The sequence below is a fragment of the Anopheles arabiensis genome, chromosome 2, assembly GCF_016920715.1.
Source record: "Anopheles arabiensis isolate DONGOLA chromosome 2, AaraD3, whole genome shotgun sequence".
NCBI classification, from domain to species: domain Eukaryota; kingdom Metazoa; phylum Arthropoda; class Insecta; order Diptera; family Culicidae; genus Anopheles; species Anopheles arabiensis.
In genome coordinates, this window is record NC_053517.1 from 19,815,172 (window position 1) to 19,843,016 (window position 27,845).

The following is a 27,845-nucleotide window of genomic DNA, read 5'->3' on the forward strand; positions in this document are numbered from 1 at the left end:
ATCGACTCGTCACTGTGCCGTTCGGCAGAGAACTGTTCGCTGCTGGAAGAGGTATAACGGTGTAGATCAATAATTAAATGGTATTCCATACCATATATATATATATCATGCATACCCGTAATGAGGTGGATCGATTCCTATCAATCTCCGATGCAGGTCGTCTGTTTGTCGTTTAATTTTAATCGGTACACCTTTAAGCGATCCTTTACGTCTGCCGATGGTTCTGAGCACGGAAGCGGGACGAGCACAAGCAATAGAAAGTAAACAGCACCAAATGATGAGAGCGCGCACGACGATCATTTTGCTACTGGTCCATGCAACACTCAACAGAATGCATCTCAACAGAATTAACTCTTACTTATAAACTTTCTCATTGCAGTTCAAATAAGCAGCATTGTAAAACAAAACTGATGAACGTGACATTTGCAATCATGTTTTGTCCATCGCCGCATGTGATGGAACGATAATAAAATAGCTTTTACTTTTGCCATTTTTTTTTTCGATAAACGGGTGAATGGTAAACTTGTTAATATTATTATTATTATTGTTATTTAAATCATACTCCATTTGCGGAGTAAAGCGCTGACCCAGCGGCCTCGGGCCAATTCCGTGAACACAAAAGACTTCAACTCGTCGGCAAGGCACGAACCTTTTTCAATACACTTCTTTCTATCTGTGCTTATACTTTAACGTTGTAAGTCCATATAGATCGCTTCGGTTTGTTAACAAAATTGTTTTAGTTTTTTTTTTCAATGCTTTCAACAAGCAAACGCAAACAACATGTAATTTTCCTCCCCATCGCCGACCCCCCTCCAAATCGTTAATTACTTTGAGTTCATTCATGAAGTACGCGGGAGCACAAAAGACTTGAGCTGAGCTGACAAGCGACGAGCCTTTTAAAAAGCTCCCAAAAACGGCAACTCCTAACATTATGGTGAGCCCGTCTGTTAGGTGAGTAAACGCATCATCAACAACAAAAAACGCGACGCGACACACACACCGCGGATGCGCCCTGGTGGGTGTAAGCAGGCCGGCAATGCTACGGGCTACCGCACAGTGCGGCAAGAAAGAGAACAAACGTACAGAAAACCGTAAACATCAAGCATAAAGTTTACCCCCCTACTCCCTTGAATAGAAGGAGGAAGGAGGAGCTGGTGGTGGTGTTGGAGCCAGCCATCGAGGTGGGGGATGACGTTGTTGAAGGTTTACATCATTTCATCGTCTCCAACACCAACACAACCGTACCCGACAAGGGTGGAAATAGGCTACCGATGAGGTTGCTACCAATACCACCACACACAGGGGGTGATCGATACCTTTGCCAGTGGGCATGGGACGGCTGTCTGTTCATTCGGTCGAGCTCGGTGGCTGGTACTTGCTCGGGAGGGCTTAGAGAAGGAAGTTATGATCGCACAGTTATATCGTGTGGTGGTACGCAAGAACGTTTGCAGTCGTACCATGTTTGTGTGTGTTTGTGTGCGTCCCTGTACTGATCGCGTGTAACATAAGCGATCGAGCGAGCAATTAGTGTTGTGCAGAGTGTGACTAACATAGGGGCACCCCGGATCTGTGATATTAACTGTTCGCACGTAGCAAATGGCATCTCGGAATTAGGGAACCGTTAGTGTAGTGTAGTGGTTTTAACCTCCCCCTCCCCCGTGTGCTGTATTTTCGCGATCAGGCGCCAGCCAGCGATTAGGGAGCCCTCGAGAGAGGAAGGGTTGCGCGGGTTTGTGTCGAACGGTGAATGTGTGTGCAGGCAGGCAGCAGCAGCAGCAGCAGCACCACACAGCACATCACCCCACCGTGCTCGGCCAGCAGTGTATATCGATCATCGTCTCCGCTCAATGACACCACGGTTGGGCGGCGTTGAAAGTACACATCACGACGACACATCACCCTTCTCGCCCCCAGGTCTCGCAAGGGTCTCGCGGGCGTCAAGATGCCACGGAAGTTGCTGAAATTTCTCATCCTCTTCGACAACACGTCGCTGCTGTACTTCCCGGGCCAGTTTCTGTCCGGGCGGGTGCTGCTCGAGCTGCAGGACGACACACCGGTGCTGGGTGAGTGAACCGGAGCCGTTTCCGAATCTGAATCGAATCGAGTATGTGTGTGTCGCAACGTCACAATGGCGTCCGTTCAATGCGCTAACCTTCAACCTACGAGGCCGCGGCTCGAACGTCGTCTTCTTCCATCCATCCATTCTGTGCCCGTCCCGGGTGCGGGTTCGTCGCCGTGTGCGCTTGTGTAATATAATGTGCTGCTGCTGCACCTTTATGGGCCCTCCCCATCGCCTGCCGAAGGTTTTGGGCGCTGGTTTCCAGTTTTGTTTTTTCTACCATTTTAGTCACATCAGAGGGGGGTCGGTCGGTGACGTAGTTGGTTTACTTTTGAACGATCAACATCGCTGGTCAAACATTGCGAGTCGATCATTGCGTAGATCATTAATTAATTGATTCGATATTCCTTAAAAAGATGACTCCATATTATTTCGAGCTACTCATTTTTGTGAGTCATTAAAGAGAAGAAAAATAATATCATAAAATACAACCGGATTTGAGCGTGCACACGTGCAGCCTTCTGTTTTCAAAAAGTACATTATCTCAATCATAAACGAAAGACTCACGTTTTACAAGCGCGAGTCGCGATCGCGTGGATGACATCATATTTAAGGCCAACCAATGAATAAAGCAAACGGCAACAGAAAAAAAAAACGCTTAGTTCAAAGGGACAGATAAATACAATTCAATGCCGAAGCACACACATATAGCACACATCTCCACGTACAATTATTGATTGATGTTCCTTTCCTTCTTTGCTCTTTACGCAGGACTTCATTTCCATGTCGTTGGCGAGTGTGTCGTGCGCGTGCGCTCGACGCGCCACGAGCGATCGTACGATAAGGAAAACTATATCGACTTCCGGATGCGCCTGCTGGGCGATTCCGACAACCAAGGGCCCACGATCCTGTCGCCCGGCATCCACAGCTTCCCGTTCAAGCTCGGCCTGCCCGTTGATCTGCCGTCGACCTTTCTCGGGCGGTACGGCTGGGTGCAGTACTTCTGCAAGGCCGGGCTGCGCGAACCGTCCGGGCTGATACACAAGAACCACCAGGTGTTCATCGTGATGAATCCGATCGATCTCAACCTTGAGCAGCCTTATCTGGCGGTAAGCGAGAAACCTTCTCCCATCCCTTGATTCGACGTACTTCAAAAACGACGTCTCCCGTCTTTTAGGATCCTTTTAAATGCAACATTGAGCATAATCTCGGGATGGCTTGCGTCGGCGGAGGCATCGTGAAGTGTAAAATCATACTCGATCGTGGCGGATACGTGCCGGGCGAGTCGATCATGATCACGGCGACGGTTACGAATGCGAGCAGTGTGACGATCAAATCGACCAAAGCTGCACTTACAGAGGTAGGTGGGCGAAAGGGTTGGATAAACAACACAACTGATCCCGAACGATCCCTTTTGCTTGCAGACGATACAGTATTTTGCACGCGATAAGGTGATGCAGACGGAGAAACGAGAGCTGGCAGTGATAGCCCGGGGCAAGATACGGGCCGGTCACAGGGACGAATGGCAGAACGAGTCCCTTTACGTGCCGCCGCTGCCACCGACCAATCTGCGCGGCTGTCATCTAATACGGATCCAGTACGACGTTTGTGTAAGTGTCGGGAGGATCCCTTTTTGTTTTGTTTTACAACGCACACATCGTCCTGAGTTAAAGAGTAATGTAACACTACTTGCTTTCTAATTTGCAGTTCTTAATAGAACCGAAATCGTTGGAAAAACAGATCAAACTACAGCTGCCGATCACGCTCGGCACGTACCCGTTCAAGACGGCGGACGGGGACGACACGAACGAGTGGGCCGAAACAATCTACAAGCCGGAAACGCACTACCCGTCCACGCTGCCCATCTTTCGGCCCTGGTTACACGAGAAAAACGATCAAAAGTAACACACATCTGACGATCCCTGCGATGAGCATCCGAGCAGCCGGGGTTGGAGGATAGTTGGCCGGTAGAAACTGCTGGGAAAAGGAATGATCCGAATGGCCGATCGATGGTGCCATACATTAAGAGAGAGAGAGAGAGAGGGGGTATAGCAAAGTAGATCGAAATATGTTAACGACGAGTACGAGCACAGTGAGAGTGTGAATGACAATATGTGTAAAGAGTAAGTGAAAGTTTCAATACAATTCATCTGAATAATTATTTTACCGTAAACCATAATGGTAGCTTAAATGTTTAATCTGCTTGCATAGCTAAAATCTGATCTACAAGGCCTGATTTTGTCAGTTGCGATATTCCGCGCACGCCCTGTCTCTGCAGGTAATCCTTCAGCACGGGTATGGTTAAACTGCCCACCTGCCATAACGTTTAACAAAATTGTGCTTTAGTACGTGCATAATTCATTCGCCCCCCGATGGGTAAGAAACATGTACTTACTTTGCCTTGTTTCAGCAGATTTACCAGCTCTTCATCGTTGACCGGTGCGACCCTCGGGCCTTTCGTTCGCGGTTCGCCATCATGGTCCGTTCCCTCATTGCGACGTCGTTTCGGTGCTTCCTCGACATCCTAACAATGCGGAAAAGGGATTTAGAATCAATTTAAGTCCGACCATTTTGAAACAATCAACCCCTCCCTCGTTCACGCTCTTACCTCCCCAAACAGGCGCTCCATATCGGTCAGAATTGGTTCCAGCTTGGTATCGATCCGGTCGCAATCGGGTCGCGTAGAATCGAACAGTTCGGCATCTTCCACGTCGAACACCAGCGACTCGATGTTGATGAACAGATTTTGCGACGACGGATCCTCAAAGTGGGTGGGATGAAATTTGAACTTCACCTTTTTGATCAACTTTTTAAACAGATCGGCCTGCTCGTCTGTGACTTCCGGGGCGGTGGCTGACTCCTCCAGGAAGGGAAGCTTTCTGATGTCACCTAAAGTAGAGTGATCAAAATTCAATGTACAGAAAGAGAACTTTCTGCTCTAACATACCAGCGAAAGGAATAAAATCAACGCGGAAGCCACAATGTCGATCCGCTTCGCCCAGCGGATCATGCGCCAATTCCGTTTGCGGCACCAGCGCTACCAATCTGCACAGAATAGTTGTTTAGTTGTTTAATTAATAGTTGTTTAGTGTTTAGCGTCTTCTATAAAAATAGCCCCACCAAAAAAACTTTACTCACTTCGATGGTTGCTTTCGCCGCATTGTCAACATGCAGATGGCGACCTGGTTCTTCTCGAGACACTTTTCGTACAGCGCACGGTACAGCGTAGTCGAGCCGTTGATGTAGCTTTCATTGGGATACAGGAACAAGCTGCTGCGAAGATGATTGGTCATATTGATTACCGATGCCGGTTTGAATCCCAGCAGCCGTATTCCTGGCGGCAGCAGCTGTTTCATTTGTGCCACCTCTTCCGGCTTGAACGATACCTTCTCGCCACCGATAGCGATCGATTTTCTGAGGAGAAAACAAATGGGATGATTTGTTTCCATCAGTTCAAACTCTAAACTAACTGCACATTTCATAAAAACCTTTGTTCGCCGGGCAAGAGTACTTTTGTGTCTTCCTCCTCGCGCTCATCGGAAAAGGTACTGGACACGTGTACCCGTTTGGATACGATCACCTCGTTGGTTGTCCTTAACATTCGTACTTTCTTGGGGTAACGGGGACGCCTAAAAAGGGGGTTTGAATCATCATTGTTATATCCCTTTCTTTAAGCTCACTAAACATAAATCTCACCTTCTCAATGAGTAAACATTCACCGCCAGTGATACATCGTCCGAAAGATGCCACTTAATCCCCGCTATCGAGCGCTTTTTATAGCTTCGCACAAACAGCCGATGAAGCAGCCGTTCCTTCGACTGCTCGTACACCGGACACTCGAACTCGTCCAGCTCCTCCTCCAGCACGGTGCACAGGAACTCTTTGTAAAACTTGCCGCACTCGAAGCTACCGCTCATCGGCACCAGCTCGACAAAGATTTCCTTCTGCTGCAAATCTCGCGCCTTCACCAGCGCCTGCTGATACTCGCTGCTGCTACTGTCGTGCGGTTGATCGTTGCTCGTAAACAGCACGATCGTAGACTGCGCCAGCTTGTAGCCGCAGTGCGAAAACATGCGCGAGCAGAGCCACAGCACATTGGACAGGCTGGTGCCTTGCGCGTGGCCATACTTCGCGTCGAAGCCAAACAAGTCGTCCGACTCGCGCATTCCCCGTACTTTGCGTATCATCTCCACGGAGGTTGCGCCGAGCGGGAGATAGATGGCACATTGTCGCGGCGCAACCAAACCCGGCTGCAGTTCCTCCTCCGTTTCGGGTGCGGGATTATGTTTGGTGTTGTAGAACACGACTCCAACCTGAAAGTGGGAACGGGTTAGTATAAAGGTACGCTTTTAGCAAGAACCATATTCTCACCAAATCCGTCTCATTGGTAACCACTTTGTTGCGCATCATGGCCTCGATTATGTGCAGCACTTCCACGAACCGAGATTCCGATTCACCACCCTCCCGCTCGAACATGTAGCTGGCACAGTCCACCGTCAATATTAGCCCCGAACGGCCGGCAAAAACGTCATCTTGCTCATCTTCCTCCTCGTCGGAATGGTTAGCACGCCAATCGGAGCTCATTTTGAGCGCAAAATAGAACCTTATTCACTAAACTGCCGATTGACCGAGCTTTCCACGGCCAAGTGCGCAACAAAATTTACGCGAATATTCGTGGAACCGGCGCCAAAGCAGAAGATAAACAAACCGCGGTGTGTCAGTGAAAACGACTATACCACCAACTGTCATGCGCTAACGGCATTTGCTGTCAAACAACGCTCGTTCGCCATTTGTGTGGTTTCGTGTCGATGGGAAAACAACAATCCGTGAAAATGTGTGTAGCATTTCCCGTGTCTTTTGTGATTTCATTTTAAGGCAATGTTCACTAAACAACCCCAGTGAGATGTATGAAAATATTTTACGTTAAATGTAACTGTTTCTGTGAGTGTTTTCCCGCTCGGCGTGTTTCTCTTTCCCGCCGGCTTTTGGCTTCGTTGCGCACTGCGACACAACAAAACGGGTCGATAATCAATCATATGGTGGCTTGCGACCGGTTCAATTATTGATCCGACGTTTTGTACAATTTGTGCGTGTTTCAACTGGACGATTCGTAAAGCTGCAGATAAATTGGACGTGGAAAGTTGCAGAAAAATTGAAGAAAACTTTTTGAAAACCCCCGAACCAAACAGCATTTCACCCGGTAAGTACGCGCGAAGAGCGTTGAAGTAGTTTGTTTACAAACAATTTGCATCGCCACAAAAGCAATGACATTCGTTGCCGGCATGTTCATAAAAAATGCAAAAAATGTGTTTCTGTTTTTTTTTTTCATGTACTTTGGATTTAATTCGATTTTATAGTTCAAATGTTAGCTTTGGGGGTGGAAAATGAATTGCTTGCTTTATCAGCCATCAGTTTGGTTTGTGTAAAGCTAATTCATTTATCTAGTGAATTGGATGATTCATTTCACTAAACAATCGTACTCCCCTTATCACGGTGTTGGTCGCAAACGGCAAGTGTCGTCACGCCGGGAGCTATTTCCAGTGCAGTGTGTACACGAATACAACAACAAAAAAGCCCCCTTTTAGCCCCAGGAATATCTGGCATCTTATCAGCTTTCGCCTCGCGCGAGTGGACCAAGAACGGAGGCCGCCTACCGTGGCGTAGGCAGTAGGCAGTTGACCGGCCCGAAGCATACAACGTGTAGTGTAAAGAGAATCCGTACCACAAGCGATGAGTAAATTGCGGCAGAAGATTCGCAACGTGTTCTCGTGGCAGCACGATGATTACACCTTCGAACCCGTCCCGGAATCGGCACAGTCCAGCGGGCCACCGTTACCGTTACCGCCACCGAAGGAGTCCAAAAGCAATCGCTTCCTGAAGGCAGGATCGTCGCCCTCCAAAGCCGTGGTATGTGCGACCAGCGTACCTAAAAGCGTCGCCGTAGTAACGTCGTGGCAAACCTTGAGTGCGCTCGCGCCTTGTGTGACCTTTTTCTTTATCGCGCTCCGGGGATGGGGAGCTCAGTCGATGTAACATATAGATAGCACACGGCAAACGAACACAAAACTTACACCCAATCGTTTGAGGGGAGACGTGTGCCACGAACGAATGGAATAGTTTTAATGCTATTATGCAGGTGCTATTACAACAATCCTTCCTTCTTCTCGTTTTGTTTTTGTTTGCCCCCACTTTTGCAGGCCACATCATCCAAAGGCGTTGGTAATCGGACGGCAAAAATCAATAAAAAGCGATTGAATCAGATAAACATCGCAAGAAACTCCTCGATAACCTCGGCCCAGTTGAATGCGGCGGTACCGCTCGTGAACATAAGGCGCGCACCATCGGACCGATCGGTGTTATCGGAAATCGACCGACAGATTGTGACCGGTAGGCCGGCGACTGTTTCGCGCCCACTACTGTCCCGTCCAATAACGGTGACCGGCGGTGGAGGTGGTGTTGGTGGTGGTGCACCTTCCTCGGTTTCGGGTCGCTCGCTAGCATCGAAGGCATCGTCCAGCCGGGCCAGCTCGTCCGTTCCGTCGACCGTGACCAGCGCTTCGCAGAAGGACATCGTGGTGGTAAGGAGAGCGCCACCGGCCCCGGTCGTGGTGCAGAACGATCGATCGCTTCTGCGCACAATCAAGAAACAGCAGCAGGAACCATCATCGGAACGGGCCGTTAGTGCCGATCGGTCATCAATTAAACGGAAACCATTGCTGAGTGGATTCGGCAGACAGAGGTAAGCAAAATTGGTGGATTTTATGTGGCACGCCTTCGTCAAGTGGGATATCCAAGAAAATTGGTCGATGCGCGTACCACGTAACTGTTGTTTGCAACGCATGGGTGTAAATTTAGTTAAGGAATAGCTATGGCCTTCAACGCAAACTAGAGCAATCCGATTTTACTTTCATTTGGCAAAAGGATTAAAGGTGAAATGGCTAAGAGACCTGCGACTGACGGCGAGCGACCAGTGTGTGTGGATTATCGTTCTGATGCAATGGGGGCACACACGAGTATCCGTTGTAATTAGTTTAAAATTCTCGGACGCTGCAATGGCAGGGAAACCCATACAACTGTTGCTAGAAAAAAGGGGTAGAAAGACAACGGGGCCACGTTAATCTTCTCCCTGCAGCGTTACGCTACCGGAGCAGTTGGGGATATCAATAGTCATTAGCGTAGGCGCACACGTTGAATACGGCACACAATTACGCAAGGCGAAATATCTAGATAATCCCCACGGTGAAGATAAGCGGTACTCTCTCTCCATCGGCCAGCACGGTTTTGGAAGAAGCGTTGGGCTTCTCTTGGGAGCCGGCACAGTTCAGTCGTTGGTACGATCCGGGCGCGCAACGATCTCCCGTGCCAACGTTTGACAGGCGTGCTCAAATATAACCGGTTCGTGCGCGCAGTACGTTTGACAGTTGTGTGGTTGCATCGCATTCGAACCGGTTGGGTTTGTTGCTTTTGGGAAGGAAATCGCTACCCGTCGTCGTCGTTGCCGTCGTTGTCGGTGTGGTCGCTGTAGTTTATCTTGCGCGGAAACCCCGTCTAAACTTAGTGCGTTCGACTTAAAGTAAGAAGGCCCCGTCGCGTAGGCCTAGTTTTGCACGCGCGAGAAGGCTTCGCAAACCGTTTGGGCGGTCGCCCTTTGCGTACGTGTGCGCTACGTGCTCTCTCTCTCTCTCTCTAACTGTGGCCAAACGCGAAAAGCACAAACCCTGCGCGGTAATTGTGTGTGGTGCATTCGGATAGTTTATGTTTTCTTCATCCCCTCCCCCTTTACTCCGCGCTTCTCATCCCCCATTGCGTGTGTGTGTTGCGCTGGAAAGACGCCCCAAAAGCCAAGTGCCTTGAGCGAGGTGAAAAAGTGTCGTGAAATTGGAAATTCGTACCGTTGGCGTGAGATTTTGCCTGAGTGTTACTTTGTGGCATAAGAAGAAGCCCAATATCGAAATAAGTGGCTTGTTGTTTGGGTGTTTTTACTATGTGTGTGTGAGTGTGTTTAGGAGCAGAGCGATCAACCCTGTGACTCGCGATCCCTGTGTGTGCCATCCCGAAGCCGCGATATTGCGTGAAGAAAAGTGGAAGAAGACTCCCGCTTTGCTCTTGTTCTTGTTTTGCAGCAGGGGAGCAGGTTTATAACTCGCTTCGGGGGAAGCTGCGGCAATTGTCAATTGCCCTTTTCCAGTGTACGTAGTCCCTTCTCTCCAGTGTATGCGCCCGTACATGTGTGTGTGTGCTCTTGGGAAAGGTCCCTCCCTGGGACCAACTTTCTTCCAACCGAAGAAAACCCATAACTCTTCCCGTGCCCCGTTGTATCTGTCGCCGGGACGACAGATTTTGCCCTCTGTGCGCGATGACTGGCTGGGAAAGCCTCTCTTCCGTCAGCAGTTTTTCGGGAACCTAATGCCACAGTCCCTCTTCACCCCTTGCGCACAGCGTTTAATTGATGGTGGTGGTTTGGCTGGCTGGCTGGCTCATCATTATTTACCGTATGTATGTTTCTGGGCTGCTTTCTCTTTGAGAACCACGAGCTGCTGCTGCCGCCGCCGCCAGTTGGCGCAAGAGATCTTGCGCACGAACCATCCGTGTGGCGCCCGGCAATCGCAACGGTTCTTTACTCTCTCTCTCTCTCTTCGTTGTGCGTTTTTCGTTGATTTCGTTGTTTTCGAACGGTTTTTAGTCGGAGCCGTAGCCACAGCGAGATCGTACCGTACTCCAAGCCTGCTTGATTTTGCCTGGATTTGAATCGCCTTCTTGGATGCGAAAAACAAACCCCCCCTGTTCCGAGATCAAACGTCCTTGCAGAGGGCTAAGGTTGAAGAAATACATAATCCCGCGCCCGAGCGCTTAATCTCCGGTTGGACTCGTTTTGTTTGTAAACAGCAGCAGCAGCAGCAGCAGCATGTTCCCCTTCGTTGAGCAAAAGGCCCGTGTCCGTCCTGTGGAGCTGTGTTGAGTTCGGCGAGCCGTTACAATTTACACCGATTAGGCATGCAGCGCACGTCGCGCTCTATAATAACAACAACAACACTTGCCCCCTCCCGAACACCATAAGATCATCGGAAATTAGCCCTTAGACCCGTGTACTACACAGCAACTACTACTGCTTGTACCGCTGCTGCTGCTGGTGGTGATTGTCGTGCTGTAATGACACCCAGGAATGTGTGTTGCGGCTTACCCCGTTGGGACGGGAGGGGGGTTGGGGAATTGAATTGCAAATCTTGGCTCGGCCGCATCACGGACAGCGTGAATATCACGTCGCCCTAAAGGTGATACCGTCGAAAGCCCTTGTGCTGGTATGGTTTGGGGGCAGGGTGGATTGTTTTGCGGTTTATGCGATCTTCTCCGGTACCAGCTGTAACTAGCAGCACCTGAACGTGTACCCGTTCGATCGCCATCCACAGTAAATCACGCTGTGTTAACATTAACTGGTCAATTACACCCTCCAAATGGGACCGTTTAAGATTAATTAATAATTTACACTTTCCTTTTAGCCAACCTCTTCGCTAGCTCCCTCCCTCCCCCCCTGGAGTGTAAAGACAAAACATGATGCAAACAAACAGGAAGCGCACGACAACGGCCAACGGTGGCTAGGGAAACGGTTGAAAACAAAAGTAATGAATTAATAATCCTCCCGCACACACGCCACACGACGGGACTGGCGACAATTTTTACGCTTTGCACCCTCGCCTGCTCCTCTCCCACGTTCAAACATTCGATGGTTCGAAGGCGCGGGATTTAATGAGCGGCCAACCACCACTTTCCGCCCCAGCGGCATCGAGAGCACACACTGGCACTGGCAACCACCTGCATAAAACGCATGGGTGACTCTTGTGTTGTCTAGCTTGGGTTGTGTTGATTGAATTCGATTGACGAGAGCGACGTACGAACGGCGGCGGGAATTGATCGTGGGGCCTGCTGCTGCTGCTGCTGCTGCGGTCGTTTTACGTGCACGGCGTGCAGGTTGTTTAAGGAAACTGAACCTGACCTTGGAACGACGATAAGATTAATTGATCGCCCCGTACGTACGTACTGTGCAAAACTGTCGCAATGCGCCGCGGTGGTGGTGGTGGTGGTGGTGCACTGTTGCATTGCATCCCCGTTGGTGCACCCGTGACCCGAACCAATCGTGTGATCGTCACCAAATCGCTCCACTCTGTTTGTAAATTCCCTTTTCCGGAATACAACCGATGCAGCTCTTTACACATAAAAATTGTTCATGGTTTACGCGTGCCTCCTTCACACACGTTGCCACACGCTGCCACTCACAGGCGAGATGCTGGACTGTGCTTAAAAGCAAGGCTTTCAACACATTCTGTGCACCAGTTTTGGTTGACGATGCGATCCGCCGGAGGTTCACACAGGGTTCTTCCCCAGGGCAATGACGTTGCTGCCGGGGTGGGGGTTGGGGCCCATGAAGAAAACGGGCAAGTGGCGTATCAAATTGCCTCCCGGTTTTCTGCGCACAAGTTGGATAATGGGGGAGAAGGGAGAGGAGTAGCAGTTGTATGTGCGCGCAATTGACGCACGCAGGCAAAGGCCGTGCACTAGTGATGGGTAAAGTGGGTAAAAATCCGGAGTCGACTTCGATTCGACTCCAATCATTTCGGAATCGACTACGGGATGTAGGATCGTTCAGCATTATCCCGAGTCGTTTGGAATCATCTGGAATCAGCCGGAGTCGTCCAGATTCGTTCGGAATCGCTCGGAGTTGGCTGGAGACGTCCGGAGTCGTTGGGATTCGGAGTCATCCAGAGTCGTTGGGAGTCGAAGTCATCCGTAGTCGTTGGGATTCGGAGTCATCCGGAGTCGTTGAGAGTCATTCAGAGTCGTTGGGAGTCATCCGGAGTCATTTGGAGTCATTCGGAGTGATTTGGAGTCGTTCGGAGTTTTTCCGAGTCGTACGGAATCGGTTGGAGTCGAAGTCGTCGGAAGTCAGCTGTGAAGTAAAAGACAAAAATACAAAAAACACAACAAAAAAACACAACGAACGACTCCGGACAACTCCGAACAACTCCGGACTACTCCGGACGACTCCAGGCTACACCGACTTCGGACGGAACTATTGGTTTGGATTTAGCCGGTGTCAGCATCGGACTAACTATAGCCTGAGTCGAATCGGAGTCGTGGGTGCGCTCCAAAGAGCACATCACCACACCGTGTGCACCAAGCTACAGCGAAGGAACGAATTGTGCATAAGCATACGCCGATTTCATGGGATTGCGTTTTCGAATTCTCATGGTTGGTTTCTGTTTTCCATAATTAAATGTACATTTAATCTCTTTTTTCCACACAAAAGGAAACCTTTGTAGTGTCTGTGGTTTTTGCTTTTTATTTGCATCGTCACATCACACATGATAATTACACTTTTGTGACATTTTTGCACAACCACTCGGGAGGAATGAGAGCATTAAAGACGCATTTTTATGTTATTTCGATCTTATCAACGGAGTTGAGTTTATAATACTACAAAACAGTCTTATTATTCACTCAAACCACTGAAGGTCACCGAACTTGTGGTCAATTGTTTAACAAGGGTTAATGAAAGTCAAAAGTGCTCTGCGCTCATTCGGTGGAGAGGGAAGCGTTGATTGCTTTAGGAAGACCATCGATTAACCTATCTACATTTGATTTTCAATTGGAAGTGAGAAAAGTAAAGCATGAAGGAAACAGTTTAGGAAACATTCCGTGATACTGCTCGGCCTATGATGGCAGATACGGCAGCCGCCCTTTTAAAGCCTTTTGCCAAATGAACTCTGAAGTGAACGAAACAGAAAGCGTTTAAAAAAGTGATACTTCACCATGTAAACCGGTAGTGGAAAGGAAAAAGGAAAAAAAAACACACAGTGCCCAAAGAAAACTGAACCGCATCGTCGCGTCGTATGCGTGCGTACCACGTGGTTTCCCGGGTGTGGTAGTCGACTTTCGCGGATATCTCACTGTGGCGTTCCCAAAAAGGCGCACGCGCAAACACAACTAAATCCCACCAGCGCCAGGCAGCGAAACACCACCCATTACCTGCCCATACACGCAGCCGAGAGGATAAAGTATGATCAAACTTAAATCATTGTTCCGTAGAGGCCAAGGTCCATCCGGATCGAAACATCAGTCCCAACCGTCGGTATCGTCGGTGAGTGCGACCGGATCGGGCCATGCGGACGGTGGCAGCGTCGTGCCCGGAGCAGGTCTCACCGGCTCCCTGTCTGTGAACGGTGGTGGAGGAGGACTGCTGAAGAGTGCCGCTTCCGCGTCGAGCCTGGAGTTCCCCGTCGTCTCGAAACCAGCGCACTCGTCGCGGGGCACCGGACAGCAGCAGCGTTTCAACGGGTCCAAGGAAAAGCTGGACCACTCGTCATCACACCATCAGCATCATCATCACCATCAGCACCTGCACCACCATCAGCAGCAGCAGCAGCAGCAGCAGCAGCTACATACGCAACATCAGCATCCCCTGGGCAGCCATCAACAACAACACCACCAGCACAGTCGTACGGCATCGGCACAGATGGCGCAAATGGCGACCGGCGCGACCGTGTCAACGAATCACTTGAACAAATTCCCACCCGGAAGTGGGTCATCGCTGGTGGTGAGCGATGATGGCGGCGGGCTGCTACTCAACGAGCGCGGCGTGGACGTCGGCAGCGGGCTGAGCGCGAGCATGGAACAGCTGACCACGATCAGCTTCGTAGGGCCGGAAAAGGCCAGCAGCGGCGGGGCGGGACGTAAGGAGCAGCAGCAGCAGACCTCCCCCAGCAAGAGCCGGTCGGCCGAGCTGCTGCAGGTGCATCTCGAGAAGCTGCAGTCGGAGAACCGTCTGCTCGAGCGGAAGGTGCACGAGATGACGAGCTGCCAGGAGGAGCTGCTGCTGTTGCGTGACGAAATCGTAAAGCTCAAGGTATGATATTGCAGAGGGCCAAGGGGTGGGTGGGTTTTTGGAACCCTCTCCCGGCTACTGCTTTCGGTGTCCGTATCCGCAGCAGCGTACGCGTTAAATTGCGCCACTGCGCAAGATCATGCCGGTATTTCGTTTCATTTCGGTGTTTGTTTTTGTTTTGTTTGTGCCAGGCATCACACGAGCAGAGCAACAGCGAGCTGCACCGGCTGGTGAACGAGAACGAATCCCTCCGGGATCGGCTGAAAACCGTCGTCCAGTCGCCGCTGTCCGACTCGGAAAAGCAGCAGCTCATACGCAACACGCAGCGGTTGCACAGTTCTGCGCCGGCCTCGATCGCGCTGCCGAATGTAAGTGTGTGTGTGCAAGTGGAGTGGAAAATTGGTTGCCAACAAGTTTCTAACATCAATCTTCCCTTCTATTGCCTTATAGAACATGGATGCCGAAGGAACGCCATGCGTAACGCCCGACTGGGACAAACAATCGTCTAGCAGCGAAGTAGCGGTGGCCTGTTTGCAAGATAAAATCATACAGGTAAGTCGTCACACCCGTCCATTTTTCTTTTCGCACATTAACACTTTCGGGGTCCCACAATCGGTGGACACCCGATAGTAGGGAAATAACGATTGCTTCACTGTTTCGAGAACGCGAACGCGGGCTGTTTGCCTTACCTTAAAGTGTGGTTGTAGTCCATTTTGAAGAGGCGTGCATGTTATGGTGCAACCGGAGCAATTGTCAATTAAAAGCTGGAACCTTCAACTGCGCGTCCAGTGCGCGGGGCTATCATCGCAGCTGATTGCAAGTGATGGATCGATTGGCAACACACGCCCCCTCCATCGGGTGGTGGTGGTGAACACCGCTCGCGAACATCATACTCCTTCGTGCCACTATTAATTAACGCATTGAAGCAAACACGATGTCAAACATATTTCGATCGTTTTTTATTAATTTTAATTTTATTTTTTTACATTATCCAATGCACGACCTTTAATTCCTCCACGTTAATGCGGGGCATCGTCGGTCGGTCGGTTGGTCGGTGTTGGTGATGTGATATCTGCTATCTCTCGGTCCGGGAGTGCGTAAGCGTGTGCAGATAAGAGGGCTGGCGACGCGTTACCGTTACTATCGTCCAAGCATTTGGGTGGCCCAGATAAGACAAGGGCATCAGTTTACTATTTTGCCGTCGTCGTTGTTGTTAATAATACCTGCAAACAAATTATCTCCGAGCATGTTGTTTTGGTCGGCAAGCGGAAGCTTCGAAGGTGGCGAGGGGGCTGTTGTAAGATATGTTGCTTTTCGGGGAAGAGGTGTGAGCGAGCGTACGTTATCGTTCACAAAATTCCTGCCACATTATTCACCGCGTTATGCTGTTCGCTGTTAAACGGCGAGGGTGTATTTTAGAAGCTGCGGATAGAAAAATCAGAATCAAAAATAGATAAATAGCTTCGAATTTAATGAAAGATGTTGATTCCCGATCTTCATAGTGTGTTTGATCAAGGACTTGGACACGTCATTTTGGGATTTAATATCCTTTTAAAGAGAGTTTCTTCCGGAGGATCATGAAATGTGAGACCGTCGATGTTGCTAGGCTTTGCATCCTCTTGTGGGATTTAAATCTCGTATTGATATCCTCATTTATTGATATTCAATTTTATCCCTTTTTCCGTTCCGAAACATTCCATTGCAGAATAAATGACGGGTTACCTCTCCATGTACCTAAATACATTCACTTCCTGTAAGGCGTTTTTTGTTGCTGTTGTTGTGTGCATTCGGAAGCGCACTCTTCTGCACTGCAACTTAACACATAAGCGCTACAAAGTGTTATGACGTCGCCAGTGGTTGGCGACCTTCGCTGTGGGTTTCGTATTTCCATGCTCTCACGAGCTGCTGTGCTAACCCCGTTATGAATTGAATCGTTTGTTGTCGGGCCCCGGGAGGATCCCGAACGGCGACAATGGTGAAGAATGGAACTGTGTTCCTAGATTGCACATGTAGTTGCGCAATGTATGGTTGCGCCCTTTTGCCAATCTCCCTGCCAACATTCGATCGTCTTATCAAAACGAACCAGATCCCGGCAGCCTACAGTGTTTCGGTTCGGTGGTTTGCTATGTACACATTTACACACAGGCTCGGTATAGCATTCGCGCGTGCCACTCGTGAAGCAGAGCCCACAGCCGGCATTTAATTTTATGCTATTTCCCGATTACAGAAATATATCTCTATCCTTTTCCATACTTTGCACGCTTTAATAAGCGTGTCCTTTTCGACTACGAAAAAAAATAAATTTCGTCCTTTTTGTCTGAAAGCGGTCGGAACGAAGGGGAGCTATATTTATCCTTCTGTCAGCAGTACCACCACCGCCGCCACGACCAGCTCCTTACCACACGCTAAGAAAGGGACCTCCACTGCTGGAACAGCTGTTTCTGCTCGATCTTGCATCGCTCTGCGCCGCCGTCACACATGTATGCGCACCTTTCCTTTGCCTATGTATATACCCACTTCATCTTCGTCGTAGCGCGCGCTTACACACCCTAGGGGACCGATCGTGCCCTTTGCGCTTCTCTTTCTTGTCGCGCACCCGGGGCGATACCCGGGCGGAGAGGGCATTTAATGTGTACTGGAGAACTGTTCTTCCTTCGGACGTACTTCCGATTCGAACATGATGAGGGCTGTAAAGTGAGAGGAGGAAGGAATTGTCCGAGTGAGTGAAACGGAAACGGCGGCTGTTTTGGTGTACGGGCAGATGTGTATGGTTTTGGGTGTGTTTGTAGCTAGCGCCAGCGGTGGTGCGGAAGGTACTGGTAGCTGAGACGCGCGCGGTATAAGCCAATTCCCCTAATGTGTACTGCACAGCGACGTTCTTCGGGCCCGTTTTCGTGTCCTATGTACGCATGGCGGCGCGCTGCGCGTGTTGCGCATTGCTGCTGGTAGTGGCGCGTGCTAATACCACGAACCTTATTCCAGAGGGGTGAAGGCACGAGGTAGGGGGGGATTAATGTTGTACATAAGCCAACGCGCCGAGTGAGTGTAAATTTTTAACGAACTTTTGTCCCCGTGCCGCCGCTTTCCGTTCGGGCAGGCATTGCCAAGGGACGGATCCTGCGGGTTAAAGCGAGGGTCGCTTTCTTTACTTGCTGCTTCCTTTCGTTGTTGCCCCTCCTGGTTGTCGATGGAAAGCGACCGTTGCAAACGGAACGTACCACACCCCAGGTTCGGGTCGGCGCAGAAGGCTTCCAACCGTTGCGCAGTGAGGATGCGTGTGTGCTGCGACTGGTTGATGCGCGTTTGGTTGGGATGCTAGATTTTGGGCAGACGCTTTAAGAGCAAACCTGTGGTGATTTCAGTGTGGCAGAGTGTGTGTGCGTTTTACTTAAAGTTCAGTGAAAAGTGTGATTAAAAAATATATCTTAAAAGTGATTTAAAGAAGTGAAGTGATTTTGAAGAAGTGGAAAACAGAGAGAAAAAAAAACGAAACAATGACGTCCCAGCATAACTACACCAATCCGGCGTTCTGCCAACAGAGCGAGTTCTACACCCCGCCCAAGACGCCGGGGATGGCGGGTTCGCTGATGTCGGTTGCGGCTACCACCACCACCAGCAGCTCCATGGCAACGCGGCGCAACGAGCAGCTAACGCGCTCGTACAATCGCATCTCGTCGAAGATCGTCAACCGGCAGCACAGTATCGCCTCCTTTGACCAACGCACACGGGCAGGCGGTTCACCGATGCCGGGCAAACCGTTGGTAAATGCGCGTCTGCTAGACCGGTACGGTCCCGTCGGTGGCAACGGAACCCAACAGCAGCAGCAACCACAATCGCTCGGTGGTGGCAGCACTAGCGGTAGCCGTTACGCGTTAGTTCCGGTGGAGGAAATACCCTTCAACGTGGTGCGCAAGTACAGTGTCGTCAACGAGACGCAGCTGTCGCTCGGTGTAACCAGCAGTGCTTCGCGCAGCGAGGAATTTCTCGATCGCGTCGGCAGCGTGCCGAATCTGAACGGTGGTGGTCGGATGATGGTGCGAGATCCGAACCGGAATGGTGCGCTGAATCGTACGCAGGAAGCAGCGGTGGGCGAAGAGGAAGACGACGATCGTGAGGACGACGATGGTGATGGTGGTGTGCACAATCTGTCCGATCAGTTCCGCAGCCTGCCACCGATGATGTCGTCCCATTCGACCGCACTCGATCAGCATTCGGGGTCGCGGTTAAAGAACGCTTTCTCGTCCGACTTTGGTTCGAAATCGTTCATCCTGTACGATCAGCGCAACAACCAGCGCTTCGAGATGGTACCGACCGAGGAGGACGAGGAGCTGGTGGACGACAATCAGGAGATCATACAGATGCACAACGGGCGGGCCCATCGGTACGCCATCATACCGAGCATTGCGGACGATGAGGACGAAACCTGTCTCAGCAACGGAGGCGTAACGGACGAACCCCCGACGGCCATTCATCGCACTCCGTCGTCGCTGTCTCAGCAGCAGCAGCAGCAACAGCAGCAGCACTGTGGAGGCGTGTCTGCTGTGTCCGTGTCCCGGCGCGAAACGCCCAACCCGCCCAAACCACCCGGCAGGGCAGGATCCGTCACTAGCACCCCCTCGAAAGTGCACCCGGGGCAGCAGCAGAGGGAGGAAACGACACCGAAGAAAAATGCCGCCACCCAAAAGCTGCACGAGCTGCTTACCACGCCGCAGAAGACGCCGAAGCAGTGGCGCGGTACAGGCTATCCCGCCGCCCCGTCACCGTTCAGCGCCTGCAACACTCCCAACACAACGCCCCGCCGGGCGGCAATGGCTGCCGTCGCGTCCGGTCCACCGGCAATGATGATATCCAGCACACCGAAGCAAAAGCAACCACCACAACAGCACCAACACTACCAGCAGCAGCAGCAGCAGCAGCAGCTGCAACCGATGGTCATTCCGACGACGGCCATCATAAGCCCACGGCTAAACTCGGACATCTACAGCGAAAAACCGCTGCCGCTGGATCCGGAGAAGCAGCCGGCTAGCTGGGCCACGTCCCCGGACGGTACCAAGTCGTGGCGCAAGATGGCGAACGCGTCCGCCACGATCGGGGCCGTCTCGCTGATGCTGATCCTGTGCGGGTTCATGAACTCGGGGCTCAGCCTGTACATGACGGCGAAGCTGGGCCGCGAGTTTTACCTCGACATGGGCATACTGGCGGGCTTTTCCGCGATCGCGCTCGGCATACTGGGCTTCAAGTCGCGCCAGTGCGACTGGCTGCCGAACCGGAACTACATGTCGGGTAGGTTTCAGGGTAGCGGAAGGTGGACAGGGAAAAGTGATGAATTTGTTGTTAATTTGGTTCTGTTTCTTTCCACAACATACACTACAGGTTTCGTATTGGTCACGATCTTTTCGCTGCTGAACTGCTGCGCCGAAGTGATACTGATGACGATGCACCCCTATCCCGGGACGCCGCTGAACGATGTCACTACGGGGATTATTCTGGGACTGTCGTCGTTAATAATTCTGCTGATCAGTCTCGGTGCGATCACTTCCCGCTGGTGTCGTGCACCGCCGCCGGACAATCGTATCGATGTGTACACCGCGGGTCCGTAAGCGTGGAGAAGCAACCAAAAAGGGGGAACAAGAGCAGCGTTTGGAGCCTTAAAATATTAGACGGCAATGCGATCGAGCAAAACATCACAATTCTAGTGTAAATGAATTGAAGAAATCTTAACTATTTATTGTAAAGCGTTTGTTAAACATGAGAGCCATTTGAAACGTTTGTGTGACTACTTCCCAGCAGTACTTATTGAAACGAATAAACCACGAATATATATATTGAAATGTTGTGTGAGCTCTGCATGCAAGTGTTGGAATTATTGAGATAGCATTAAATTTATGAACTCGCTCGAGAGAAGAACCACCTGTCACTTGTGGAATGTTGATGCGGACGCTTTTTGAAGATCAACTTGTGGTTGCTAGAGTGCGCGCGCACTCGCGCACATCCGTTGAATCGAGACATACATAAATGTGTAATACATAATCGGTGCTAATGGAACGCGCCACGCCACACGGTGCGTTTTGCGCGCGCGCGTGTGTGTGTGGCTCATTTCTTTGCGACATATTTTACTCTCATTTTAGCGCGTGTGCGGAAGTGCATTCTTCATGCTTCAATTAATTATCATCATTTTTGTCCGTTCGTTTTTTTTTTGTCGGAGCGATTTTCGGGAAGGATGCGAAATTCCTGCAGCCATTGTGTCGCCGTTGACGGCAGGTGCAATTTGAATTGTACAGTTCTTGGGAATGATTTTAATACGCAACACAATTATCGAACATTTTTGTGGAAGAAATACATTTTTTCCGCAAAGAATGTGAAGCAAATCGTTCTTTAACCTTCGTAGAAAAGCAATAGTAGGCTTTGCATGTTCTTTACAACCTATCCCACCGATTGCTATGACTTTGTTCTGTTCTTAGATGGAAGAAACGCACTACTCCACGAACGAGGAGCTGCAGGCGACGCTGCAAGAGCTAGCCGACCTGCAGTCGCAGATCATGGAGCTGCAGTCCGACAATGAGCGGCTCGTCGAGGAAAAGGACGTCATCTTCCAGTCGCTCTGCCGGCAGACGGAAAAGCTCGAAGATACGCGCACGCAGATCGGCACGCTGCAGAAGCTGCTGCTGCGCGAACCGAACCAGCAGGACGTTACGCCGACCGACCGCGAGCAGAAGCTGGTGGATCTGCTCAAGAGCGCCCAGGACGAGCGGGAAAGCTTCATGCTGAAGCAGGAAGAGCTGAACGCCGAACTGAACGAGCTGAAGGCGATCATTGACGAGCGCAGCGGGGAGGTGGCACGGGCCCGGGGCCGCATCAGCATGCTCGAGTCGTCGCTGGACGCAGCCAACGCGGAGAAGAAGGACGCGAACGCGCAGCTGATGGAATCGAAGGAGGACGCATCGGTGAAGCTAATCGAGATTAGCCGGCTGACGACGCTGCTGGAGAATGCGCGGGCCAAGATCGACGAGCTGGAGCAGGACCGGGCGAAGGGTGATAAGACCGACCTGGAGGAGCTGCTCGATGTGGCGCGGAAGGAGAAGGACCAGCTCGAGACGCAGGTGGCCTCGCTGCAGGAGCAGGTTTCGATCAGTCAGTGCGAAATCCAGAAGCTGAAGGACCAGCTCGCCCGGCTGAACGAGGAGTGCAAGGTCGTGCGGAACAACGCGAAGTGCGTCATCTCGGACTTGGAGTACAAGAATGAAACCGTGACGCAGGAAAAGCAAAAGATGGCGACCGATTTTCAGCAGCTACAGGAGTCAATCAACGAGCTACAGGTAATTCTTGAAGCATTTATCTTTTTTCTCACTTTAATCTATTTGTTTGCCCAAAATCCAATCCGTGCCAAACAGGTTCAAAACAAATGCCTCCTGGAGGACAAATCCCAGCTGGAAACGCTGCTGTCGGAGACGCAGAAGCATCTCGGTGAAACCGAGCGCCAGCTGATGGAAAAGACTGACGAACTAAACCAAGAAACTAGACTTAGGAAGCAGGAAGCGGACGAGTGGGAACACTTCCAGTCCGATCTGCTGATGACGGTACGGGTGGCGAACGATTTTAAGACTGAAGCACAAAACGCGCGCGAAAAGCTGGCCCTCGACAATAAGGCACTGCGCGAGAAGGTGCGCGTGCTCGAGCAGCAGATCGAACAGCTCAACAAGCGTAAGTATCCAAGTGTTTGAGCCGACCATCGTACGTATGGAGTACGTCTGGCGCGCATGATTCGTGTCTTTCAACCGTAATCGAATGTTTTGACGGATGATTGCAGTTCTTTTTTGCATGTGTAGGCTATCTGTTCATTTAGTATGAATTTCATTTGACCAAGCTCATTACAGTTTTAGTTTGTATTGCACTATAATCTGTATTTTAAAACCTACTCCCTTTTGGCAAAAAGTTGTAAGAATCTCAGAGCAGAACCTCAAAAACAAAGTGTCTAACGAAAACCGGGGGCGATGGGTTACTCGTGTATAGCCTGTAGAGAAATAATACTCACTCGATGTTTCACAGAATCCTTGAGAGGTATCGGCAACGCGGATGACGTACAGCTAAGCTACGAGCGTCTGAACGTGCTCAAGCAGGATCTGTACGCTTCGGCCGAGAACCTCAACACGTTCGATCGGAACGTGGACGAGTTTTCGCAGCGTGTTCAGCTGCTGCGCAAACAGATGCACAATTTTTCACTCGATCGCAAATCATCCCCCATTACTGCGGCATTTCCTGCTACTGCTAACCCACCGAAAAAAAGTGTCACAATGCAGTCGTTGTCCCCTCCTCCTCCCGTACGATCCGTGCAGGATTCCGATTCCGATGTGCCACCGCCACTGCCAAAGACGAAACCACCGAAGATGGTCGTTCGTTTTGCGGACGATCGATCCAGTGTCGATACGCTGGACAGCATCGAGTACGAATTTAGCGAATCAGATTCAGATGAGTGGGATCCGATACGTGGCGGCGGTGGTGGCACTAGTAAACGTAAATCGACTCCGTTTGGAGACAAGACGATGCACCAGCAGCGAAAGACGACCCCATCGTCGGAAAGTGTCTCGGAAGCGAGCACCACGGCTAGCGATGAGGAGGAGCTGTCGCAAGAGGTTGGCGAATATCAGCCGAATCGGCCAGCATTTCGTCCGATAGCCGCCTCGCAGAGTACGGAAAATCTGTTCCACCGGTCTACCGCGCTGTTTAAACCGATTCCACGGTTCGCCTCGACCAGCACGCAAGACTTAAGCTCGATCATGCGGGCGGAGGGATTGTACCATCGGCAGCACAAGAACCCACGCCACCGTGCGCTCGATTCGGTGGACTTTGGTTCGGGGTTGTTCTACTCGAAAAGCACGAACGATCTTATCCTGCCCGATATCGATGGGCTGGCACACAAACCGGCAACGAATTTGAGTAAATTTCGCAAATTTCGTTACGAACGATCGATCAGCGGTTCCAGCTTGAACAGTTTAGTAAAGCTGGAGGAACATAAGCAGCAGCAGCAGCAGCAGCAACACCGGCAACAGCAACCAGCAAACAAAGCAGCTATCAGCAATGCAATGAGCTCTGCGGTAATATTAGAGCAGCATAGGAATGAAACTGTGCACAGGATTGCAGCACCAAAAACGACATCCGAAAGGCCTGAGCAGTCGGCGAACGCGAAGGCAAATGCATTGGAGCAGCAGAACAAACTGGAAGCTCGCAAACCGCTGCCACTACCCCGGGCAGACAGCGATCAAAATTTAGCGACCCAAAAAACGGTTGTATACGTAATTGATAAGCAAACGAATCAATTCGTACTGGAAGAGGAGCTGCTAGGGAAGCGAAAACAAGAACAAAAGAAGCGGGAATCTGGTCATTCTAATGCTGCTGTTGCCGCAGATCCTCCTCCATTGCCGATAAAAAGCAGTACCAAATTTGTTGCCACCCGCAAAGCGGCACCTGCGGCAGTCCGTGTTGACGCGCGCACACCCGAATCATTGTACGAAAATATCCCTTACCGAAGAAGTATTGTAGGGCAAAGCTTTTCCTTTGACCATGATCGTAGTAAGTTATTTTCTTCCCACAATCACCCCCCCCCTCCCGCTTCCTCGTTTGGTTTTGCCTGTTTGCTTTGTGAGTCGTCGTCTCGTGCTTGTGTGTCGTGTTGTCTCTCGCTTTGTGTGCTGTGTCTTTTTGCTTTCTGTGTAAAACTAAACATTGTAAGCTGATGCTTCCATTCGATGTTGCCACTTGCGTGTGTAAAATTTTAAATGATTGAATGAACCCCCCTCACACAATGCTCGGTTCTAATGGTACGCATTTTCATGGTTTTCCAGTAATAACAACGAAAGAAACCCAATCACAGTCGCTCATCACAACCGTACAGCAGGAGATGGCGGTACGACGGCAGCAAAAGTCCGCCATCCAGCGGCAAGATTCGCGGCTGTCGGTGAAGAGTTTGATTGAGAGTATTGAAAATTCAGCCAAACAGGTAATAATGAGCTGATGAGCGGTGGGTGGTGAATTACTTGGGGCCAAAACATTAAAATCGATTCCGTTTCCTTGCATTCCAGACCAAACTAAACTCCGACTCACGGTGCAGTTCCAGTTCCAGTATCAATAGCATTCCAGCGGACGCCAATCCGGCGACGCTTTCCGCGAAACATTCCTCCATTAGCAGTACGAATAACAACAACAACACAATCAACAACAATGAACACGACAGTATCGGCAACAATATTAGCAAGGGCCACGTAAATGGCAGCAATAATAACGATGAAAACAACGTCATTGTAAGTCGCGATTGAGGCGGAGGCGATATTTGTCTGGAACTTTTAGTTTAAACGCTTGCTGTGTCGCCATCCTTTTTCAGCAAATTCCCGTGCAACCTTCGGCGGCAATGGTGCAATCCGGCGGTGGTGCGCTGCCGGCCAAGAGTCCGCTGCGAGAGCAACAGCAGCCAACGGTTGGGAGCAACGTGAACAGTAATTCCAAGCCGAACGCTTCCGCAGGTAATTCCCGTCGACGTTCCCAGCTATCCTGGCGTCCTATCTAGTTAAAGCACTAAGAGTGGCATGCGCGTGTGTGTATAGATGGTGTTTATGACTACACCGACTTGATGTAGTAGCTTGTGTGTGTGTTTTTTTTTTCATTTAATTTAACTCTATCGTAGAAGGTTTTAATTTTAATTTTAAGTATTGCGTGCACTAGCAAGCTGCATTTCCTATACATGTAGAAATTTAAGCATAATCCTTCCTAGTCGTAATTCGATTCGAATAAATCGCAGTAGTATGTAACTGAAATTGCACGCATTTTTAACCTCTTTTCACCCCTTTTCTTAATCACTATTAACTACTAACACATTTTCGGCGTTCCGGAATTGGATTGTGTTTTGCAATAATTGTTGTAATGTTTCATTTATTTCAACAAATAATATTACAATTTGGTGTATGGTTTATTCAATCCGAACGTTTCTTTGTAGTTATGTTATGGTTATGCTAATTTCTGTAAGATTTAAGTACAAATTCCAAAAAAACTCTCATACAGACATGGACAAATGAATTAAACCTTTCTATTATAATGCTGCGCTTCAATTGGCTATTCGTTTTGTTCGATGTTTTACTTCGTTATTTCTCCTTTTCCCTTTATATATATGACTTTAAAAAACACATCGAATTCTTTAATAAACGCTTTTATTGCATGTGTTTTTCTTTACTTTCCAAATTTTGTGCATGGGGCAGAGTTGTTGATCAGTAATCACATTTGTCTGATCTGCATACAAGCATTAATGTTAGTCGCGCTTCACATTTTCTTCAAAGTTGTTGGAGAATACTAAGAAAAAAAAATGAAAAGAAACTATTGATAAACTAACTCTACTGTAATGTAAGTATTTGTAGTTGAATTGCTAACGGTACACTGTTCACAATGGACTAATACAGTTGTACGTAAGTGTGTTGTGGTCTTAACCGAAGTACTCACATTTAAACTACACAACATAATGAACACTGGCGAAATACATTAACTTTTCAAACACTGAATGCTTCTTCATTCAAAGCCATTCCTCTTCTCAAATACTTTTTTAATTTGGAATATGTTCACTTTAAAATTGGGAACGCGTTTTGGGAACTCTCATCCCCATTAGAGTAACGCTTTATACAATTAAACACACTTTTATAGCGGTTGCTTGAATTTGCTTGAATGGGTCCTTTTGTTTTAATTTGATTGCTCCCCTTTTGTTTTATTTATATTTCTCTTCTTCTTTTTATTTTCTCTCTACGAAATTTTAGACACTGTAATGTTGATGAAAAAGTCCAGTCTTATCACCAGCAACAACGGTTGCAACACAACCCTTAACTCAGCTATTATTTCCCACAAGACAATGGACTATGTGCGTCGAAATAGCTACAACGACATAAGTATGTGGTATTTTCTTTTATTTGTGTAGTTTTGTGTATTATGATTTTAGTAGTTTTTTTTATCTTTTGGTCGAGTTTCGTTTAAAATTCGTTTATAACTGTATATGCTTGTAATGAGGCTCTTTAAAATACGAAATGTTTAATGTTAATTGTACACTGTGTAGAACACTAATATGAAGAATAGTTAATTGTTATAATGGTATGCTTCTTCTGTCCTTCCAAAAACTGCAGGTGAACGTAAGGATCCGCTAAATGCGTTAGTGAAAAATGGAGGCTCGAAACGAAATGCGCTGCTCAAGTGGTGCCAAAACAAAACGGTTGGCTACCGAAACATCGACATCACAAACTTCAGCTCCTCCTGGAACGACGGGCTGGCACTGTGCGCCATCATGCACTCCTACCTGCCGGACCGCATCCCCTACGATAAGCTGAACCAGAACGACAAGCGGCGCAACTTTAGTCTTGCGTTTGCGGCCGCCGAAAGTGTTGGAATTCAGACGTCTTTGGTAAGGATTGCAGAACGATGGGACTTTAAACTGGGGCCCATTTTAATAGAAATTCTCTTCTATTTCTTCCACACACACACACAGAGCATTGACGAGATGTGCCTACAGGAACGGCCAGACTGGCAGCAGGTGATGGGCTACGTAACGGCCATCTATAAACATTTTGAAACCTAATAAGACGCAAACCGCAAACGTGCATTCCATTGCATAATTTTACCATTTTTACCGCAAAAAAAAAAACCGAGCCTGGAGGAGAAAGTGTGCTGGCTTCGCAATTGCTGTCGGCTGTGTGCGTGTGTGTGTGCTGTGTATAGGCGGCGCGGCAGCTCCAACGGGCATCGTATTCCTGTATGCTCCCCTATTTCATACTTGTTATTTATTTTATTAGATTACACTCCTGAATTGCTTCGCTATTGGAAACAAAAAAGTACTATGAATGTTGTTGAAATATATATATATTATGATTATGAACGAGTATTCATGTG

At 49.4% G+C, this 27,845-nt stretch overlaps 4 protein-coding genes across 15 annotated transcripts; 3 read left to right on the top strand and 1 right to left on the bottom strand.

Annotated features, from left to right (window-relative positions):
- The first annotated feature begins 1,924 nt into the window (after positions 1 to 1,924).
- Positions 1,925 to 4,235, top strand: LOC120898860 (arrestin domain-containing protein 4). Its single transcript, XM_040305283.1, has 5 exons — positions 1,925 to 2,063; positions 2,831 to 3,168; positions 3,237 to 3,419; positions 3,484 to 3,669; positions 3,767 to 4,235. The coding sequence occupies exons 1-5, from the start codon at positions 1,943 to 1,945 to the stop codon at positions 3,962 to 3,964; spliced, it is 1,026 nt and encodes a 341-aa protein (XP_040161217.1). The 5' UTR covers positions 1,925 to 1,942; the 3' UTR covers positions 3,965 to 4,235.
- LOC120898859 (X-ray repair cross-complementing protein 6) lies at positions 3,922 to 6,768 on the bottom strand. 2 transcript variants are annotated; one of them, XM_040305281.1, is made up of 9 exons: positions 6,431 to 6,768; positions 5,756 to 6,372; positions 5,548 to 5,688; positions 5,198 to 5,473; positions 5,007 to 5,104; positions 4,668 to 4,948; positions 4,455 to 4,583; positions 4,227 to 4,373; positions 3,922 to 4,033 (listed from the first exon to the last, which is right to left on the bottom strand). In XM_040305281.1, exons 1-8 carry the CDS (start codon positions 6,641 to 6,643, stop codon positions 4,254 to 4,256), a joined length of 1,875 nt encoding a protein of 624 aa, XP_040161215.1. In that variant the 5' UTR covers positions 6,644 to 6,768; the 3' UTR covers positions 3,922 to 4,033; positions 4,227 to 4,253. The 2 variants fall into 2 exon arrangements, with proteins under 2 accessions (XP_040161215.1, XP_040161216.1); XM_040305282.1 differs by lacking the exon at positions 3,922 to 4,033 and having other exon boundaries at positions 4,221 to 4,373.
- A 942-nt stretch (positions 6,769 to 7,710) lies between these two features.
- LOC120898857 (cytospin-A-like) lies at positions 7,711 to 27,837 on the top strand. Of its 11 annotated transcripts, XM_040305268.1 has the most exons (14): positions 7,712 to 7,966; positions 8,257 to 8,798; positions 14,141 to 14,957; positions 15,128 to 15,304; positions 15,387 to 15,488; positions 21,398 to 22,252; positions 22,328 to 22,637; positions 22,983 to 24,503; positions 24,776 to 24,930; positions 25,013 to 25,231; positions 25,312 to 25,450; positions 26,726 to 26,854; positions 27,086 to 27,360; positions 27,445 to 27,837. In XM_040305268.1, the coding sequence occupies exons 1-14, from the start codon at positions 7,790 to 7,792 to the stop codon at positions 27,532 to 27,534; spliced, it is 5,508 nt and encodes a 1,835-aa protein (XP_040161202.1). In that variant the 5' UTR covers positions 7,712 to 7,789; the 3' UTR covers positions 27,535 to 27,837. The 11 variants fall into 11 exon arrangements, with proteins under 11 accessions (XP_040161204.1, XP_040161202.1, XP_040161203.1 ...); XM_040305270.1 differs by lacking the exons at positions 27,086 to 27,360; positions 27,445 to 27,837 and adding an exon at positions 26,180 to 26,321 and having other exon boundaries at positions 7,711 to 7,966; positions 26,726 to 26,838; XM_040305269.1 differs by lacking the exon at positions 26,726 to 26,854.
- Positions 15,501 to 21,383, top strand: LOC120898858. Its single transcript, XM_040305280.1, has 2 exons — positions 15,501 to 20,219; positions 20,310 to 21,383. The coding sequence occupies exons 1-2, from the start codon at positions 18,431 to 18,433 to the stop codon at positions 20,534 to 20,536; spliced, it is 2,016 nt and encodes a 671-aa protein (XP_040161214.1). The 5' UTR covers positions 15,501 to 18,430; the 3' UTR covers positions 20,537 to 21,383.
- Positions 27,838 to 27,845: the final 8 nt, after the last annotated feature.

Coding starts and splice junctions, on each gene's coding strand:
- LOC120898859 (XM_040305281.1), bottom strand. CDS start 6,643: ATGAGCTCCGATTGGCGTGCTAACCATTCCGACGAGGAGGAAGATGAG. Junction 5,689..5,755: donor AATGTTTACTCATTGAGAAG/GTGAGATTTATG, acceptor CCCCCTTTTTAG/GCGTCCCCGTTACCCCAAGA. Junction 5,474..5,547: donor CTCTTGCCCGGCGAACAAAG/GTTTTTATGAAA, acceptor TTTTCTCCTCAG/AAAATCGATCGCTATCGGTG.
- LOC120898857 (XM_040305268.1), top strand. CDS start 7,790: ATGAGTAAATTGCGGCAGAAGATTCGCAACGTGTTCTCGTGGCAGCAC. Junction 24,931..25,012: donor TTGAAAATTCAGCCAAACAG/GTAATAATGAGC, acceptor CTTGCATTCCAG/ACCAAACTAAACTCCGACTC. Junction 27,361..27,444: donor TTGGAATTCAGACGTCTTTG/GTAAGGATTGCA, acceptor ACACACACACAG/AGCATTGACGAGATGTGCCT.
- LOC120898860 (XM_040305283.1), top strand. CDS start 1,943: ATGCCACGGAAGTTGCTGAAATTTCTCATCCTCTTCGACAACACGTCG. Junction 2,064..2,830: donor GGACGACACACCGGTGCTGG/GTGAGTGAACCG, acceptor CTCTTTACGCAG/GACTTCATTTCCATGTCGTT. Junction 3,169..3,236: donor TTGAGCAGCCTTATCTGGCG/GTAAGCGAGAAA, acceptor CCCGTCTTTTAG/GATCCTTTTAAATGCAACAT.
- LOC120898858 (XM_040305280.1), top strand. CDS start 18,431: ATGACGTCCCAGCATAACTACACCAATCCGGCGTTCTGCCAACAGAGC. Junction 20,220..20,309: donor GAACCGGAACTACATGTCGG/GTAGGTTTCAGG, acceptor CATACACTACAG/GTTTCGTATTGGTCACGATC.